Genomic DNA, 19,931 nt, shown 5'->3' with positions numbered 1-19,931 from the left:
TGCCTGGAGATGAGCAGCACTGGGTGATGTATGGACTTACTGATTCACTATATTGTATACCAGAAACTAATATAACACTGTTAACTATACTAGAATTAAAATAATTTTTAAAAAGGACCTGGAAAGGAGTGCCTGGGTGGCTCAGTGGGTTAAGCCTCTGCTTTCAGCTCCAGTCATGATCCCAGGGTCCTGGGATCAAGCCCCACATCAGGCTCTCTGCTCAGCAGGGAGCCTGCTTCCTTCCTCTCTCTCTGCCTGCCTCTCTGCCTGCTTGTGATCTCTGTCAAATGAATAAATAAAATCTTAAAAAAAAAAAAAAAAAGGACCTGGAGAATCCCTGCCCCAAAATGCTTCCTGTCCCCCAAAAGACTGCCCTTGTGTTTCCCTCTTCATCCTTCAACTTCACTTGTATCTGCTGCTTCCCCGGAGAAAATGTGACGGCAGTCTTGCAGGGAGGGACACAGCCGTGAGCAATGACAATAAGTAGTCTTCAGTGTTTGTCAAGGGGCTGCCTGTGATCAGCGAGGATACCAGGAGGAGGAGATTTTGGAGTCTTTTGCCTCCCCTCTCCTCCATCCTACGAGAACCCACCAGTATAACACTTTGGGAGACGCTCTTTGGTCTAAAATTTACCTTCCATCTTTCTGTCCTGACCCAGAAACTGTGGTGAGGACACAAGCGAGTCACTTCAAGGGAGAATTCCTGGTGTTGATACCAACTCCTGCTGTCCTTACACACACTTCTGCCTGTCTGTGAACACACACACACACACACACACACACACACCTATATATTCGAGATTTCAGATGTTCCTGCCTGATTCTCTTCTGAGTAAGGCCCCATCCCTGATCTCTGCCAAGCTAAGAGACTCTTTTCCCTGAAAGAATATCCAGATATGTTTCTATTGTACTTCACACGTTGCTTCTCTTTTTACTACTTTTACTAGTTTGGAGCAGTTTAAGAGAAGGCCAAAGTATGGGGCCAATGTGGGGGTGGGTGGTGAGGAGCCACATCCATGTGCTCAGCTGGGACAACCCTGGCCTAAGGCTGGCTGGGCTGGAAGGTAAGCAAGTTTAAAGTAGGGAGCATAATGAGGGTGGGATAGCAGGTTGCTGCTAAAATCAAGTGGCCGAGATGCTGTGAAGTCACACACTACTCCTGTGTGAGCCCATGTGAGCCCCCTGAACCCAACCCTAAGGCAGTTCACAGAGAAGAATCAAAAGAAGACCCAAAGCAGAGGGACCTCAGGGCTTACGCAGTCCACCTTCTGCGTGATGGGACTCACTGCCGCAGCCTGCTTGGTACTTGTTGGGATCTCTGTTTTGGGTCAAAGAACGGGTAATGGGGCCTGCCCGATGAGAGAATCATGGGCTTTGGAGTCTGACATATTGGGCCTCCTTCCTGCAGCCATCCCTTAGTAGCTTTGTGATTCTGGGTAAGTTAGTTACCCTCCCAAGCCCTTTTTATTTAACCTGTCTATAAAATTATATCCTGCCTCACAGAGTTGTTGGGAGGTTAAGGGAGGAAATGTACATAAAGGGCCTGTAACAGAATCACAGAGCAAAATCGTAGCTCCCTGGATCCCACTGATGGGTGCAGGGACAGCTCACTCCCACAAACAAGGGAGAAATGGAGACCAGGAATGTGAGACTCAAGTCCCCAGCCTTCGGGGGGGACAGGGCTAGATACAAGAAAGGCCTGCTGACCTGCTTTCTTCCCTCTGTGCCTAGTGCTGCAGAGCATTCCAGGATTAAGCCCCAAGGAAGGGTGGAAGAATGGGATCATGGAGCTATGGTCAAGACCTGGACCAGCTCAAAGGTCTTAGACCCTCCTGACAGGTCTCTCTCCCAAACTTCCCCTCCACCCACCTTTGTCCCCTCCCCAGTGCACAAAATCCCCTACCCTCAACTTTCCAAGACTCTTATTTGATGCTTTTAAACTTTTTTCTTTATTTAGACAGAAAAGACCAACTCTTTAAAAGTAAAATGCAATAAATAAATAAGTTAAGCATAGAGAAGTGTCTGAAACGGACTCCCCAGTCTCCCCTTACCACTCCCACCCCCCACCGCCCATTTTTTTCCCCTAAAACTTCTTCCTAAAGAAAATGATCAGGTAATAAACCCCTGTAACCCCTCCCCACACCCCTCCTCCCATATACCCAATTACCCCCAAAGCAAAGGGAGAAATCAAGAGAGAGAAAAAATCCAAGGGAAACATTGTCTAAACTCCCAGAAAGAGAGATGGCAGCGTCCGGGCCAGGCCGGGCTGGATAACGCACGGGTGGTAGTGGTATTTACACGGAGGGGACCAGCAGAGACTGTAAACATTTTTAGGGGTTTCGGGGGAGGTCTTTTCCTCATGAAAGGAGGAGGGTCTCTGTGGCTGACTGGTGGAGAGGCAGCCCTCAGGGCTCCCCCATACCCTCCTTAGAGGGGGCCCATGGGGGAGGCAGTGAGTTTTAGGGCTGGGAGCCCAGGGTTCAGGGATATCCTACCTCTAGCTGAGGGTGGCAGGGAGTGTGAGAACCAGCTTCGGAGAAACCCCTAATGTGGGGAAGAGGCTGGGGTGAAGGTGAGGTGGGGAGCTTATGGGAGGCCCCTCTGTCCTCCCGGGGGCCACAGGCCCGCTGGTGGGGGAGGCAAGTGCGAAAGCTGGGCACAGAAGGTCACCACAGGAACCCCAGCAGAAGGCAGATAGCCCGGAGCCTTTGAGCCTGTCCCTTGCTCCCTCACAAAGGCCAAAAGGGAACCTGGGAGGAAATAGGCCCTTCAGGAGGGGCAGGGTAGTGGGAGTGGGCCGGTGTCCTGTTCCCCCAGGGCTGTGAAGCAGCTTTTGCCCCCAGAGCCCCATCGAGGCCCCGGGCAGGTGTGCAGAGAGGGCTGGGACCAGACGTGGGGAGAGGGGTGTGGTGCCCCTTCCTCTGGTGTCTCCAGACCTGTGAAGTAAGGAGACATGAGTGAAGCTGTAGGGAAGGCACAGCCAATGCAGGTCACAGGCCCTGCCAAAGAAGAGGTAGCTGGGCTGGCTGACGCAGGAGAGGATGGGGAAAGCTTGGGGAAAGCAGGTCATCAGAAAGGCCTCAGTCCAGACAGCCCCCCAGCTGTTGGACGAGGGACAGTGATGGAGGAGATGGGAGGGAGAGGGCCCATGATACAGGAAACCAAAGGGTATTCAGGAGGAGGTATTTACACAGCCCGTGAGAGAAAGAAAGGCTGGAAGACAGACAGGGACTGGAGGGGACAAAGCAAAGGAGTGAGACAACAGGCAGGCAGGCAGAGATAGCTAAGAGAAAGGAGAAGGGGCAGTGGACAGACAGACACCTGGAGGAAGAGCAAGGCGGCCAGGCTAGGACCTGGAATGGGGCTTAGGGCTGCAGACTTGGGGGCTGAGACCCCCAGACCCTAGAGAGTGCTCTCATTCCTTTTCAGAAAGGAACAAAGAAAGCAAGAGAGAAATGCACAGAACACAGACCACAGTCACCAACCACTGTTGACCAAGCACGTCCCGCGAGCTGCCCCCGGCCCTGACCCTGGGCTGAGGGGCGCTTCCCTCCGCGGCCCCCTCCCCAAAGAACAAACAATCGGCTCCAAAGACAACACGCTCGTTCCATGCAACTTACAGGGGCCCGGAGCAGGGGTCCGGGGATGGGGGCTTCGGCCGACAATGGACACGGGCCCTGGGCTGGGGGGGCCCCCAGGGTGGGGGGAGTTAAGCAGCCAGGATTGGGGGGAAAGGGGGAGAAACAGAAAATGTGGGTATTGTTCTTGGGTTGTGTTTTTTCGGGGGTTTGGTCCAAAGGAGATTAAACAAACACAAAAGTCACCAAAGCTCACAGCTCTGTGGCCACGAGGCTAAGGTGGTGATGGCAGTTGGGTGGAGGGGACCCATTTTGTGAAATTCGGGCAGTCCAGCATTTTAGCCGCCTCCACCTAAACCAAAGCTGCTCCTGGGAGGCCTGAAACTTGGACTTCCCCCAGTCTGTTCTGTGCACTCTGCACTGCCCCATGGGTCTATATTGCACAAGAGCCCAGGGTCTATACTACGTGGGGTCCAGGGTGCTGAGGGTCTAATGTCCCCACCTCTCAGGAGGATAGATATTCCAGGAGCCACGATTGTAGAACCCTCCAGTATCCTACACCAGCCCCCTTACTTCTCCAACTCTACTCCTCTAATTCCACTCTGACCCAAAGGAAAACGAATAAGAGAGACACACACAAACACATAGACACTGACCAGACAAATGACACCAAATTCTGAGGAAGACCTGGGAAGTGGACACAGATCTAGACAGACTTGGCTCTCTCTGGGGTCACAGTGTGTGTGTGTGTGTGTGTGTGTGTGTGTGTGTGTGTGTGTACACTCACACACACAGGTGTATATATGTGTGTGTGAGAGAGAGAGACAGAATGACTCAGGTGACTGAAAGGTGACAGCAGAAAGTGACTGAAAGGGTGACAGCAGAAGGAACTATACCAGACCCCAGCTTCAAGTGCACAGAGTCAGGCGGGGTAGGGTGGGCATCCCTGAGGCTAGGGGAGCGTGGGGTGGGGGCATTCCAAGTGAGGGCCCTGGCTTCAGTGTGAGGGAGTTGAAGAGGTCACAGGATGGGAGCAAGACCCACCTGGGGGCCCTCAGTAGGGCCGGTTGGCATCCTTAGGCCGCTTTAGCTGGACTTTGAGGCGCTTCATGCCAATCTGGAAACCGTTCATGGCCTGGATGGCAGCCTGGGCACTGGCTGGATTGTCGAAACTCACAAAGCCTGAGGTGAGAGGGGCATAAGGCCCAGCCCAACCCCACCTCACTTGCCTGTGCTTAGGGCCAGAACCTGCTCCTTGGTTCCCGGCTTCCCCAGCTCCCTTCCTCCTGGGAACCTGAGGGCCTGGCACACAGCAGGCATTTGATGGGGAGCAGCTGACTGACAGGCTGAGGAAACGCAGTGCAGCCACTCAACATGCTCTTGGACATTCTTTTCAGCACTCTCTGAAGGGCAGCCCCTTCCTCAGCCTGGATAACTCTGAGCCTGCCTTCTGAAAACACAGACCACTTCTGGCCCTTTGTGACTTCTCAAGCAGGGAGGACAAGGCTCCTTCTCCCCTGAAGCAACTTTTCAAAGACATGAAGGCAAAAGACCTCACTCCCCAAATTTTCCTTTTGAAAACCAAACATCCCGTTCCTGAGACTCTTCCAGACTTTGGGGAGCATGAATTTGACCAGTGCTCAAGGAGGAAAGGCGGAGTTGCAGGTTTTGGAGGAAGAGCTAGATAGCAGGGTGTAAGAAAGGTTCCTTCTGACCTTGGATAATCTGGATTTCAAAATTTGGGCCCACTGTGACCATGAATGCCTTTAAATGTCTCAGACCTTATCCATATTTGGAGTTTGGCAAAACTGTACTGTCTTTTGGATCACCACAGTCTTACCAAAACACTTGCTCTGATTGGTGGCCCGGTCAACAAAGACTTTGGCTGAGATGACATGGCCGAAGGGGACGAACATCTGGAGGATCTCTGAGTCCGTGAACTCCTGGGGCAGGTGGTAGATGAAGATGTTGCAGCCGTCAGGGCCTAGATGGCAGCAGACACAGAGGAAGAGCTCAGGAATTGGGAAACACAGGGCAAAGGCCCCAAGGAAAGCAGGCCCTGGCAGGGGGACCCTCCCATCCCAGCCCCCACATGCAGGCCAGGGCACCAGACACCTCAGCCCCACTCGTTTTCTTCCCACACATAGGGCCAGAGTCAGGCTTGGAGCAGGCAACAGGGAGTTCCCAGCCCAGGACCAGGGCGCTCCTCTCCCTGAAGGCTCTGGCCCAGGAGAAGGGCGCCCAGGCCGCACCTTCCCGTTGCTGCTGCTGCTGCTGTTGCTGCTGCTGTTGCTGCTGCTGCTGCTGCTGGGGAGGAGGTGGGGGCTGCTGGGCGACCAGGGTTGGGGGAGGCTGCGGGAACGCAGGTGCGACCAGGCTGTAGGCTGCTGGGTAGGCTGCTGAGGGGGCGGTGGGAGAACGGAGAGCTAGTGGGGGTCTCGGAACTCCCCTAGCCCCTGGGGCCCTCTGGCCAGCCCTGTCTCCCTTCGCCTAGCCCAGACCAGCCCTTGAACTCTGGGTATACTACCCCTAACGTAGGACCCATGGGACCCATCAGGAAGCCCCAGGGGGTGGCTGGCAGGGCAGGGTGCCTGGAAGACCAGCTTCTCTCCCTCGCTGTCCCTCCTATCATGGGCCATGGGCTCCTCACCTGTGTAGTGCTGCATCCCCGCGTAGGCCTGCTGCAGGGGGTCCACAGGTGCCGCAGGGCTCTGGGCTGGGGAGAGCAGCACCAACTGTGAGGTGGGGGAGGACGCAGAGCAAAGGCCAGGCAGGGGGGGGAACACAGCCTCCCGGGGCACGGGTGTGACAGGATAGCGCGCAAAGGCACAGGGTGGTGGGAAGAGCGCAGAGCGTGGAGTCTGACTGCCTGTGCGACCCTGGACTTCTCTAAACCTCAGCTTCCCTGGCTGCGAATGGGCAGGAGCCTCTGAGCCCAAGGATGCCAGAGCAGAGAAAGCACCTTATGACCCTGAGGCCTGCAGAGGGAGGGTGCACCACAGCTGTCTGTGGGCATTGGGAGCGGTGGCTTTGATAGCTGCTGGGGAGGGAGGGGGGCAGGCAGAGACCCCCACCTGGGTAGGGGTGAACCCCGTTGGGATACAGAGCATCAGGGGCAGGTTGCCCGGTGGGCTGGGTGGGCACCGGGCTGTAGCCGTTGACGCCCAGGGCAGCAGGGATTGCCGAGACGGGCGTGGCGGCGATGGCAGGAGGGGTGCTTGTTCCTGGGGAGGAGAAAGCGACAGAGACAGAGCAGAGGAGCAGACACACACACACACACACACACACAAACACAGAGAACCAGTCAGCAAGGCTGCAGGCATTAGGGAGGAAGCAGGCCACTCTATTGCCCCTGAGTCCCTCTCAGGCCCTCTGGCTTCCCTGAGCAGTGCCCTATGTCCCCTCCCCGCCACATACACACCGACCTGTCCCACTTGTGCCCAGCCCAGCCCGGCCTGCCTACCCTGGGCTTTACCTGAGGATGGGGTGATGGGGGTGGCAATGAGGCCATTGGCATTGATGGCGGCCATGTGCTGCATCTGCACGGCGGCCATGGTGGCCATGGGGCTGAGGTAGGCACTGTGAGCCGCCACCAGGGCTGCCTGTTGCTGCATCAGCTGGAGGGAGGGGAGGAGAGGACAGTGGGGCCGGGTCCTGCCACCCCCACCCCCATGCCCAGCCTGGCTCCCCTCCCAGCCATGGACCGTGGCACTAGAAGGGTGGGGGCAGATCCTGGAGGCCAGGAGGCGGCGGGGAGGGGCCCAGCCCAGGCCCCCGGGGTCAGTGCTCACGGCCTGGGTGTAGGCGCTGTAGGCTCCAAACTGCAGGGCGATGGGGCTGAACATGCCCAGCTGGGTAGCCACCTGCTGCATGCGGCGGAGACCTCGCTCCTTCTCCGTGTCGGCAAACTTCACCACCAGGCTGGATGAGGCACCCTGGGCAGGGGCCACGTGGCGGTTAGAGGGACAGAGGAGTTGGGACCTCTCCTGCTCAGAACCCTCAAGGCCCGGCCTCGGTTCCATCCCTCCAGGCTTGGCCTCCTGGGGAGGACAGCCATCAGGGCGCCTTTGTCCAATGGGAAGATTTTCATCCCAGCTTCCCCCTGTGCTGGGATGGGCGAGAGGCTACAAAAAGTTGAGGAACTCGAAGGCACGTGTTTGGAAAGGGAATAGCCTATTGAAATCAGAAGGGTGCCTCTGGCTTTGTAAGGATTCCGAGCTGGAAATCATCCCCAGCCAATATTTAATCTCAGCCTGGTCATCCCATCTAGCTGCCCCAGTCCCCACACCACGATGCCCACCCCCACCCCTGACCCTTGTGGTATGCTCAGAGCATGAAGCCTCAAATTTTAATACCACCTCGAGCTAAATCAAAACCAAACCCAAGGAACATGTGCGGAGATTTTATAGAATTCTGGACTCTAGAATGCAATTCTCTATTTAGGGGTGCATCCTCTCTCGGCCAAGGCCCAGCTAATCGCTTGCCCAGCCTCTGCTGAGGGAGCTTCAGAGTCAGCTAGGTCCATCAGAGAAACACACTCTGCTGGAGAGCCCCCCACGAGCACAGTCAGTTGGCCAGGGCATATGGGGCCTCTAAGCAAGTGTTCCGATGCCCAGCCAGGGAAGGTGGGGTGTACAGGAAGGTGGGCGAAGAGACAGGAGATGGAGAGGCTGAGGAGTGAAGGAGGCTGGAGAGGAGGGCAAGACCTGTGGACTTGAGGTGAGGGGTCAGAGGTGGGGGGATGTCATCTGAAATGTGAATGTGGGGGTGCTCACCGGCAGGGTCCGGCTGCTGTGAAGGGTGTTGATGGCCGCCTGGGCCTCCGCGTGGGTCTGGAACTTGACAAAGGCGCAGCCTACAGCATCCAAGAGCAAGGAGGAAAGGGTGAGTGCTCACCCTCAAGGGCCCCCAATGCTCCTGTCGCCAGGGAGCCAGGGGGAAAGGAGCAGAAAGGCCAGAGGGCCCGGCTGGGGAAGGGGAGCCACTGGGTACCTTTGCTGGTGCCATCTGGCCCCCGGAGCACAGTGCACTCGTCTATGGTCCCAAAAGGCTCGAACATCTTCCTGACGTCCTCATCTGTCTGCTGCTTCCCTAGCATCCCCACAAAGAGCTTCCGGTCTTCTGGGGGGTAAGGCACAGGACAAGGGGCATGTTCAGGGCTCCCTGGCTACTTTCCCCCACTCTATGCCCGCCAGGACAGGCACAAATCCTGCCCTTCACCTTTGGCAACTCCCTGGAGCTCCAGGCACTCCCCTTATCCTGAGACTAAGGCTACTAGCAGTGATGCCAGTGATTTGGGGGGAAGTGGGATACAGTTACATAGGGTGCTCAGCACAGTTCTGAAGGGCTTGCCCTTTCCTCTGGGCTTTAGTTTGGCCATCTCTACAATGGGCTAGATGACATCCCCTTTGACAACAACCCACACCTTGACCAGGAACCCTTTGGAATTCTCATATTTCCTTCCTCAAGAGAGGCTGTCCCTCAGTTACTCTAAGCCCTGGGCCTAAGTCCCAAGTCCAAGGGTACAGAACCTACCTCCTCGGCTCTCGCTGTCGGCTGGCTTGACCTGGATCGGCCTGTTCATCTAAAAGGAGAGAAGAGAAGGCAACTGCTGGGGACCTCCTCTGAACCCGATAAGAGCCACCCCTCACCCCCAGGCTGGGACCTGCAGAGAGGCTAGAGGAAGCAAGCCCCAGGCCCTAAACTCTAAACCGATGATGGGAAGGGAGGGATGGGCCTAATCTTGTTTAGGATTAGGACCCGGGGAGATTAGAGGCAGTGGGAGGTCAGGATGTCTAGGAGGATGCTCCTGGGCCCACTCCAGGCCCTGGTGAAGCCCCAGGTAACTTGACCAGGGACAAGTGATGCTCTCTTTAGGGGGAGAATGGAACTTCCCATAGGACCTGGCTCCCCAGATGGAGCCCAACCAAGGGGCTATTCAGCAAGAGCTGCCTCAATTTTACAAAGTAGGGGCAAGACAGGCCTCTCCAGTGAGCAGCCCCAAGGAAGACTATCGACCCAGGAACACCCTGACTTCCTTCTGACCCCAGAGGTGTGTCTGCTTCTCTATCTGCCCCCCTACACCCCTTGACCCCAGGGGGAAGGCACTCGGGCAGCACAAAGGGAGCAGATGCCCAGTCTCCGTGGCAACGGGAGAATGCGCGCCATGGCAACCGCCCACTCAGCCTGATTTATCCCTCCCGTCGCCCTGGCGACCGTGGTGACGTCATCACTTCTGCTGCTCCACACACCCGGAGAAGGAGTGGGGGGGGGGTGAGAACAGGGTATGCTGGGGGTGGAGGATTTGGAGGGGGCTGGGAGGTGGGGGAGGGGCCCAGGACAAGCTTCCTGATTCGTGCTGAGCAGGCTCTGCAGGGGCCACACTGTCCCTTCTTCCTCAGCCTTCCTCCTCCAGGTCAAATCCTTGGTGTCTCACAGCTGAGAGGGCTCCGAAGGAAGAACTGCTGTCCCATGCTCTTTTGACATTCTCCCTGTACCCTGAAGTCCTCCAGAGCTCTCCCTTCTCTTCACTCCTGCAGCATCTCCCTTTGTTCGGTCTCCAGTGGAAATGCAGACACCCCTCAGTTCCCCCCTCCATGATCTTGCCTGGTGAGGGGACTTAGCAATGACTTCTGCAGGTTGATTTCCTTCACTGGGGGCAGGGGGCATCTTCAGAACTGGAGGGAGGGGAAGGACTCAGTATTTAGTGTCTGAAAATATTTTGCTACTGAGGGGCTATCCTAGCTCCAGTAACCAAAAATATAAAACAAAAGAAACCATTTGTTGACACTCTGAGGGGAGCTACGGGTATCCTCAGGAAAGGCACTGGACTGGGGGTCAGGAGATCCAGGTTCAGGGACTAGCCCTGCCACTCACTAGCTGGGTGACCTTGGACAAGTCACTTCTCTCCTCAGGACCTTAATATTCTCCTCTGTAAAACAGTGGGGCAGATCAGATGGTGGTGAATCAGGTTCCCCTCAGCTCTAGTATTCCAGCCTTTGGGGATCTCGTGTGTCATCACTTCACACAGAGAAGTACAGGACTGGTAGTGGGCCCCTTGACCCTTTTCACACATAGACCCTCCATCCTGGTATCCAGCCATTCCAGTCAGTGCGACAGGACTCTGCTGGTGAGGGAGCCCAGGCCTGGATCAAACCTAAGCCGCACCTTGGCGGACACCCCTGTCCTGACCCACCCCCATTTATGGATCCAAGAGCAGCTGGCTGGGGGGAGGTGGGTAACAGTCACCCAAATCCTCCAGCCAATCTGCCCCCAGCTTTATCCTCCACCAATCTGGGATTATCCCTTCGAGTTTCAATCTCCTCAGGAGCTTGCACCTGCATGTGTGTGTGTGTGTCTGTGTGTGTGCACACGCACATGTGTGTGTAAGAGAGAGAGAGAGATGTGGGGGGCGGGAGTGGGGGTTAGACACCCAGGGCGCTCAGTTTTGCACGCTGTAAAGCTGTAAAGGGCCACACAGGCACCTTAGCCCCAGCCACACCTCCTACAGAAGACGTAGACTCCACACCAGGGTCTTTCCACAGCATCAGGGAATTCTTGAGTTGACAGTATCCCTTTCCCAAAATGCCCCTAGGGATCTGAGGTTCTAGGCAAAGGCGGGGAACCTGAGACCCAGAAAGAAAGGATGCCATTCCCTTACTGCACGGGCTCCCAGGCACAGAAATAGCACCTCAGTAAATATCCACAGCTGATAGGGATTCACACAAAGACACACTGGCTGTGTGCCGCACAGGTCACGTTGACAGAAGGTCCCCAACACAGCCTCCCTCAGAGCACCCCCCCCAACCCATGCCCAGGCGCTCCTTCTTGGCCTGGCACTTCCTGTGGGAAGCTCGGTCTTTGTTAGCTCAGCTCGGGCACACCTGCCCCCTCCCCTGAGTCCAGCTGGGCCCTGTTTACCTGGCAACCCAGGCTCGGGTGCCTCTCTTCCCTAACCACCACCAGCCAGGTGATAAGCCCTCCTGAGGGCCTCCCAAAGAAGAGGAGGCTATTTATACTCACTCAGACTGCTCCCCCACTGACTTGGTCACTCATAAGGCCCTTATCCTTCTCACCAATAGCAAAGACCTCACTTCCAGCAAGAGCTCCTATTTCCAGAAAATCTCATTCTCCAGAGGACACAGGCCTTCTTCTCTGCCACCCCTGGCTCCTGACTCCCTTCCACCCGGTGTCCCAGACCACACATGGATCCTTTCCACGGGGCCCCAATTCACTGGCCCAACAGCGAGCCAACAGGCAGGGCCCATAGCCCCAGAGTGGGACTTCAGCCTAAAGAGAGGGCGTAGGGCAGGCTAGGCAGAATTAGTTCCTCCCACCACCACCTCCAGGAGGCCACACCCTCCTGTAGGAAGAATCCACAGGCCTTGGGCAGAGCCTGTCCTGGGAACACTCAGGGGAGAGAAAAGGAAATGGGGCTTGACAGCCACAGGTCCAGCCTCCATTCTTCCTCTGCAGCTGAAGTATCACCCTAATATAGCGGGACCGTGCAGATTTCGGGGTGACAGAGATGGGGAGGAAGGAGAGAGAGCTAAATGCTCCCATTAAAAAAGAGCCTATATTGGGGCACCTGGCTGCCTCAGTCGGTAGAGCATGTGACTCTTGATCTTGGGGTTGTGAGTTCGAGGCCCACATTGGGAGTAGAGATTACTTAAACATAAAATCTTAAAAAAAAAAAAAAAAAAAAAAAAAGCTTGTATTAGGAGGGTGTGGAGGGAGGTTAGACAGCAGGAAAAACTTCCCACAGAGGGGATGCACTAAACAGGCATGCGTGCGCACGTACACACACACACACACACACACTGAACGACTATTTGAGGAAACAATGCTGCCAGGAACGCAGGTGGCAGAGAAAAAGACCTGGGGGATACAAAGGGTCAGGCAGAGCCTGGACATAGACATCTGCTCCCCTAGATGCCCCAAGCCCCCAGCACAAGGGTACCCTTGGAGGATAGGATCTCCCCCCTCCATTTCCTACTAGAGGCTCTGTCAGGCCAATCTGGATCCTGTCTGGAGGCAAAGGCCCAAGTGGAGGCCTCAGTGTCACCTGGGAGCTCACTCAGGGGCGGGGCTAGACAATCATTAACCAGATGCCCTCTTCCCTCACCTGCCACCCTGGGCCTATATTTTTTTCCAGGAAGTGGGGGCAGAGACCTTCTGCACCCTGTCAGTCAGAGCCCTGCCGGAGCTCACAGACAGCTGGAGGGGGCAGACCCAGGCCAGGTCCCTGGCTAGGAAGACGGCAGGAAAAGAAGACACGTTGTGACTAAGATGAAAACTATTGAATTGTCAGGAGTCTCCACAGAGGAAAGGAAAGAAAGGAAAGTTGGAATGTGACGTGATGGAAACCAGGCTTCCCAGGGAAGAGTGTGCCCACACCCACGCAGCCAGGCTGGAGGGCACACGTGCACACATGTGCACATGTATGCGCACACGCAGGCTCCCCGGATCCCAAGCCTGCTCTCTCTCTCTCTCTCTCTCTCACAACCGTGCGCGCACACACACACACACATACACACACGAACACACACGAACACACACAGATCCTTAATGCCATAGGCCAGGGCTGTTCCGGTGCCTTGCCACCAACTAGGACGAGACGGAGGGGAGAAAGCCAGTCTGACTGTGGGATTTGCTCTCTTAGCTGCATTTAAGGGGTGAGGGCCACAGAGGGAATGGCTCACGGACCTACTGAAGGTTTGAAGTTGGGAGTGACTGAAGCAGTTCTGATTTTCCTGGATGCCCCCACCCTCTTTGCCCATCTGTTTTGTCTACTTCCCTCCCAGGAAGGAATGGAGAATCAGCCTTTTTCTCCATGCCCCACATAGGGGAAGGGTAGAGGCTCCAGCACCCAGGCCGGGCTCAGCAAATGTTTGCCTGAGGGATGGATGGGGTAAGCTCTCAGAATTACTTCCTGGGGCTCAGGGGGTGCGAGGCAACAGAAGCACACAGACATGGGAATAGAATCGCACAACCTTTCCCCCCAGGCTGCATGGCAGGAGGCAGCCTGAGATTCTCTATCCCTGCCAGCCCAGGCCTGGGACAATCTGCACTGCTATCTCAGAAGAAGAGAAAAGGAGCTCTGACTTTTCAGGAGAGAGGCCATGCCGGAGGGCACCCCTGCCGACCTGGGCACACTTTGGGGGTCAGACTTGATGTCTGCCCCTGCCCTTGCTTGCCCCAGCCCATGCCCCCCAGGGCTCTGCTCCACCTTGATGCCCAAAGCTCTTCCTAGGAGACACGAGGTGAGTCTTTGAGAGCACAGAAGCCCGCACAGAGATGCTAGTCCAGCAGGTACCCACTGTCCCGGTCACAGTCAGACATTCCATCCCCAGAGCCACAAAAGAGTGCCTGGGTGCCTCCTGCTTACTTTGCCACACACTTGGTATCCGGAGTCTCTCCCCATGCCTCACAACCAGCTAAGCTCTCTAAGTGTTGTCCCATGAGCAGGCTGGGAAGTGGAGAAGGGGCTGCACCTGCTCTTTACAAAGGTCACATTTGCTCTGCTAACCGCTGTCTTCCTTCTCTCCAGGTAGAAGAAATGAATGCATCTCCAGCAAGAAAGAGGGCTGTTAGAAGGAGAGGGGGGCCTCCTGGTGATGAGAGGAGGTAGGAAATGAGTTCTGTGTCTCAGAAAGGTGGTGAGCCCCCTGCCCCTTCTAGCACCCTTTTCAGGAGTGCCCTATGAATATGGGACTCACCCCTGGAAGCGTCTTCTGTTCGTGCAGGGCGCTCTGGGCCTTCAGGGCTGAATCGCGGGCACAGTATGTCAGGAAGGCACATCCTGAGGAGGGGCAGGGGCAGAGAGACCGGGTGGGGGTGAGTCCCTGATATCCCCTCCCTAAAAGGATCCCCCCAGCCATGACACTGAGGACTGGGAGGCTTGTCTCTTCTTGCCCCTCTCTGGCTGCTGGAGTGGGAAGGTGTCTGAGAGGGGCCAGACATTTTGCCCCAGGGAGTCTCTGGGCTGAGTCGTTGGGAGAGGGGGCTTTGTGTGGGGGGAGAAGGGGCATGTGGTTGCCAGACAAGTGTGTGCGGTGTGGTTTCTCTCTTCCTTTGCTGGCCTCTTTTCACCTTCTCCTTTGCCTCTACCTCCCTCCATCTTGGTTCCCATCACCCTTCTCCTCTCCCATTTTCCCTATTTCCTCATCTCTCTCCAACTCTGTGGGAGGCAGGTGGAGGGTGAAAAGTGGGATAAAGGAGAAGGAAAAGGGAGAGCAGTTCACTGCAAGTCCCTCGGCCAGTTGACAGGGGAGGCAGTGGGCCCCCCACCCCCACCCACAGTGCCTGGAGCTCTCCAAGTCCTGACCGGGGCCTGACCCTGCTTAGCAAGAGTGCACAGCCCTTGGACAGGCCCAAGGAATGCCTCTTGGCCAGCCTCTCTCAAGTTCCCGCCCCCACACTTCCCAGATCTACACCAGTCTCTGTCCTCCACACCCTGCTTCTCAGGTCCTAGAGCTGCCCTGCCCAGTCCATGTCCACTCTTGCCAGGGTGACCCCCACCTCAATAGAGCCTGAGACCTACTAAGATTCCCAGGCGAGTGTACACACACGCACACACACACACACATGCACGCACACACACACACACACACACACACACCCCTGCTGGCTCCTTATCTCCCAAACCAGATCTCTTGGTCCTCCATCCTCCTTTGAGTTCATCCACGACATCACCCTCTCATCTCTGGAGTCCACATCTCTGCATCCCCTCCAAACTCTTCCCCTAAAGAGGCCATCCTAAGGCCTGCATCCGAGTCCCCGCTCACCCTGGCTGTTCTCTTGCAGCTCCTCCATCCACTCCTTAGCCCCTGAACTCTTTCCTTCCACATTGGCCCTTTCCAGCTACTCCAGCCCTCCAGACTGGCTTCCCCTCCTCCCAGCCTCCCCTCCCACCCCTGGCATCTCTCCAGCCTGGCCTGACCCCTCACCCTTGTGCAGCCCGGTGTACTTGTCCTTGATGACAGTCAGCTCGAAGATCCGACCAAACTGTTCGAAGATGGGCTTCAGGTCCTTTTCCTCCAGGTGCCTCGGGATCTGCCCCACAAACAGCTTGATGGCATCCGGCTCCTTCATTGGGGCGGCCCAGGAGGAGGGGCCGAGGGGAACAGGGAGAGGCCCAAAGGCCAGGGGGAGCTGCCCAGCAAGGAGGCAAGTGGTGGGGGCCGGGGCCCAGCCGGGGCTGGCTTTCCCTTTGGCCCCCAACCACAGTGCTGAGCAGAGGGGCAGCTCTTCACACAAAGGAGGCCCAGGGAGTTGAGGGCTAGGGGTCAGGGGTCTAGGCAGACACTGTCAAGCCACCAGGGGGCATAGCCCAAACAAATGATCTCCCTCCCAGAGATCTGGCAAATATCCCAGAATGGGGGTCACTGTGCTCAAGATCTGGAGGATTAGGGTGGTATCTGGGGTGCTGGGAACTGGGGGTTAAGAGCTGGAGTCAGGGAAAGGGCCTGAGGAGGGTGATGGAGATGGAGGCTTAGGGGTTAGGGGCCTGGTAGGTTGCCAGCAGCGCCCGGGGTTGGGGGGGAGCACTCCTGATGTGGGGCAGGTGGAGCTCTCGTTGGCTTTCCCGGGAGGACACCTCCCCTGTGGCTGATTCTTCTGCTGGGTCCGAAGATCCCTGATGCCAGATGCTTGATCTCTGATGGCGGCAGGGCTCCGGGGGTCCCTTTTGCCTTGCCGCCCCCCTTCAGGTCCTCCCCTCAGCCCCCCTCCCACCCCCACCCTGGTCCCTGGGCCTGGGTTGCTGCTGGCTGCTCCCGCTGCTGGGGCTGCCTGCTTTCCCGGTCACCTGGGTCCCGGAGCTCTGCTCTCCGGCCGCGCTCTCCTCAACAAAAACCTCCCCCCTCCACACCCCCCTCCCCACTCCCACCTCCTTTCCCCTGACATCAGTGATGTCAGTCTCAGGGGTGGAATACAAATTCTCTACCCTGGAGAGGGACGCACAATACAGACAAGAGCCACGCCCTCTTTCTATCTCCTTCCTCCCTGACTCCCTTCCCACCCCAAGAAGAGCAGCTGGTGCTGTTGATAATAACCCTTCCCCCATCTTACTCCCCAGTCACGAGCTGGGCAAGACACTAAGATGGAGAATTTATAGAGGAGCCCTAAAGTGGGGTCCATTGTTCCGGGGGCTGGAGCTGTCCCCGGTGCTGGAAGCGAAGACCCAGGAGAGGGGAGCAGGGGGGAGGAGGAGAGGGGAGCCGGCATCTGGGGAGACTGAGTGTGGGGAGCAAAGGAAAGAATCTGGGGAAAAGAAAATGTCATAGAAAGAGTTGGGAAGGTTGGGAGTGGAGGGAGAGGTAGATGGGGCGGGAAGCAGGTCTCAGAGTCTGGGGGAAAGGGCAGAAGAGGACCCAGAGAGGAAAGATGGAAAGGGGGTGGGGGAGAGAGCGGGGTGAAATGAGCACAGAGAGAGAACTGTGTATTTTCCGGAAAAGGATCCAAGAAAAACTATGTCTTGCTGGCATTTGCCAACGCCCCCTTCTCTCCCTCTGGGTGGTTTGTGTGTGTAAGTGCGTGGGCAGGGAGACAGCGGTGGTGAGGTAGTGACGACTGTGAGAGCTATCACTTGTAAGCTCCTTGAAGAATTGGGCACCGTTTAATTCAGCATTTTACTGTTTGGGGTCTAGCACAGTGTCTTGCTCATACATAGTTGCTTAATAATTATTTTTTGAATAAACAGTAGATGCAAAGAACCTCTGATAAGACCAAATACCCGATTCCTTTAGGGGGAAGAACCACAACTAGCAAACTCCAGTTTAGGGCAGAAAAAAAACCAAAACACACAACAATTTCTCGTCCCTTTGCTCCCTTTTCCTAGTTAGGTTCCTTGAGTAGGACTCTCAATGTGAACCAGGTAGCAAAAAGGGATGGGGGGAGCACATTTGGAGGTCGTTACTCTCTTAAACCACTCTTCTTCTACAGATGATTTGTTTCCCCCGTAATCTCAAGGGAGCACTGGGCCCACCCACAGCACCCTTCAGTGCAGGGAGTACCTGCTGACATCAAGTCTCCTGGACTGGGCAATCCTTGTGGAATGCCCCATCTACTGTCAGTCCCTTCTTCACCCCAGAGTGGGGTTGATGTCTCCACAGTGGCACTGGTGTCTCTGAAATCCATCCAACTGAATCCCTGCCACCCCCATTCCTCAGCTATCACAGCAGGCAAGCTTCTCTTTAGGAAGGGAAGTAATAGTAATGGCGCTTAGATGACATGGTGCCCCAGAAATTCTTCCAAATGCTTTACATTTACTAATGTGTTTAACCCTCAGCACCACCCTATGATGTAGGTTCTAGTATTACTTCCAAATAAAGATGAGGGAACCAAGGCACCAACAGATAAGATGGCTTGCCTTATATCATAGAGTTAGAAAGAGGCCTTAATGAGGGTGGAGCCCAGGAAGTCCGGCTCCTCAGTCCTGAGTTTAACCCCCACATCATATGCTCCCCTTGGGAATGGTAAGAGTTGTTAAGCCTGGCTTTCTTCCTTGTGTGCCTTTATTTGAGCACTGTGTAATAGATGGCCTTCTTTCTACTGCTTTTGATTCTCTGTTGACCACCTTTCATCCTTCCTTAGTCTGGGTTTGAGTGTGTGTGTGTGTGTGTGTGTGTGTGTGTGTGCAAATATTATCACAGTTCATCATATGGATGCCCAGGTCCTCCCAGGTGGGCCCCTAAGATGGGCACGGGGGTAGATGGGAGGGAGATGGTAGAGGACCCAGTACTGGGTGGTCAGAACACACCATGGCAGTGCCAGGGAACCAAGAGTGCAAACACACATGGAAAGCAACTTTCCACTCCCTACTCCACCCTCATTGTTCCTTTTCTTGCCTCCTAATCTGATCTAGGTATTTATGGAGATGCTAAACAGATCACACCCTCTGAGGATGGAGCCTAGGAAGACCCCATAGCCCTGTTGATCTCGTTACTCTGTGTCTTGTCAGCAGATCTGCCGCCCTGCTGCTCATTCAAGCTTGGGGCTAATCACATTAATTGAAATATTAAACATTTACAAAAATGAATTATAATGAACTCCCCTTCCTCCTCCTCCCAGTCAGCAACTGGGGAGACAGCTGCAGGCAGCAAAATGCCTCCAGCCTTTTGCTTAGTTTGTGGTCCCCAGATGGAAGGTTTCTATCTGAAAGGAGAGGCAGAGTTAAGGGGAGAAGAGGAGGGAGCTTGCTTCAGGGCATCCTTGCTGGGTGACTGTGGGCACATCTCTACCCAGTGACATAACTCTGGGGGGTTAACCCTAGGACTCCGAGGCCCATTCTGGGAGGTTGCTCTCCAGGAGGAAATGAGGCTTCCAAAGCTTACTTCTTCCAAGGTCTTTCCTCTTTCCACCATCCCCAAGCTCCCCCTCCTTCTTATTCTTCTGCACTCAGTTCTAAGCTGCCCTACATAAAAAGATTATTGACTTTATAAAGGGAGAGCTCAACTCCTGATTTTAGATTCTTAGAAAATGGATAATTGGGATATATTTCAAAGAGAAAAAGGTAGTGGCGGTATATGTAGGCAGAATGGCTAGTCACCAGATACTTGTTGGCCTCACCAAATGAAAGCAGAGTGAAGCCACGTGCTGCAGAAACCATGACACTGTACAAAGAATCTATTGTTTGATCTTCCTTCCCAAAAGTGGCTGCTGTCTCAGATGGAGAAGTAAGACACAGAGGTAAGAGGTGAGGACTGAGGTGCTATGAGAAAACAAAAGTAAGTAGAAGTAGCCTCTCTTATTTCCAAATAGTGGTACTTGGACCAAGGGAAGTGCTCAGTCAAGAAAGGCTTGGTTGATTCTCAAAGTACAAGAAGATGACAGACTAGCAAAAGAAGGACATTACTTATTTTATACACAGGGTGGGAAGATGGAGAAAGTTTTACATATTTACGTATGCATGTGTGTATGTGCACATGTGTGTGTCCGTGTACATGTATATATTTGTCAGTCCAGCCCAGCATTGTTTAATAGAAGGCAAGCCATATATATAACTTAAATTACTAGTAGCCACATTAAAAAAAGCTAAAGAAACAAGTGAAATTACTTCTAATAATAGATTTTATTTAACTATAGATTCTCAATATTATTCAATGTTTATATGATATGTCCAAAATATTCAACCTGTCATCAGTATAAAGATTATTCATAAGATACTTTGCTTTTTTTAAACTACATGCTCAAAATCCAATGTGTATTTTACACTTAATAACACATCTGACAATTCCAGCAACATCTGAGTGCTCAGTAGGCACAGGTGGCTCACACTCACCTTACTGGATAGTGCAGTTTAAGAGGTTCCCCCACTAGCTTCTGTGGGGTTGGAGGGGTGGGAAGAAACAGG

General features: G+C 54.9%; 1 protein-coding gene and 1 long non-coding RNA gene across 11 annotated transcripts; one reads left to right on the top strand and one right to left on the bottom strand.

Moving 5' to 3' along the window:
* Positions 1-1,924: 1,924 nt before the first annotated feature.
* Positions 1,925-16,462, bottom strand: CELF3 (CUGBP Elav-like family member 3). Of its 10 annotated transcripts, none has more exons than XR_014299852.1 (14): positions 15,526-16,379; positions 14,296-14,378; positions 9,113-9,161; positions 8,570-8,698; positions 8,353-8,432; positions 7,369-7,512; positions 7,053-7,194; positions 6,652-6,801; positions 6,228-6,293; positions 5,830-5,976; positions 5,418-5,561; positions 4,622-4,759; positions 3,620-3,681; positions 1,925-2,935 (listed from the first exon to the last, which is right to left on the bottom strand). XR_014299852.1 is itself a non-coding variant. In XM_082687905.1 (14 exons), exons 4-13 carry the CDS (start codon positions 9,159-9,161, stop codon positions 4,632-4,634), a joined length of 1,179 nt encoding a protein of 392 aa, XP_082544031.1. In that variant the 5' UTR covers positions 14,296-14,378; positions 15,526-15,631; positions 16,386-16,462; the 3' UTR covers positions 1,925-2,935; positions 4,622-4,631. The 10 variants fall into 10 exon arrangements, 9 of the variants coding, with proteins under 9 accessions (XP_082544031.1, XP_082544033.1, XP_082544032.1 ...); XM_082687905.1 differs by lacking the exon at positions 3,620-3,681 and adding an exon at positions 16,386-16,462 and having other exon boundaries at positions 15,526-15,631; XM_082687907.1 differs by lacking the exon at positions 3,620-3,681 and having other exon boundaries at positions 5,830-5,973.
* On the top strand, positions 11,182-18,543 carry LOC309842922. Its single transcript, XR_014299853.1, has 3 exons — positions 11,182-13,839; positions 14,127-14,203; positions 18,444-18,543. It is a non-coding gene; the product is annotated as an uncharacterized lncRNA (long non-coding RNA).
* The last annotated feature ends 1,388 nt before the right edge of the window (positions 18,544-19,931 follow it).

The sequence above is a fragment of the Mustela nivalis genome (assembly GCF_964662115.1).
Source record: "Mustela nivalis genome assembly, chromosome: 10".
NCBI classification, from domain to species: Eukaryota; Metazoa; Chordata; class Mammalia; order Carnivora; family Mustelidae; genus Mustela; species Mustela nivalis.
Note: the sequence above shows the minus strand (reverse complement) of the source record. Positions and strands in the feature narration are given on the sequence as shown.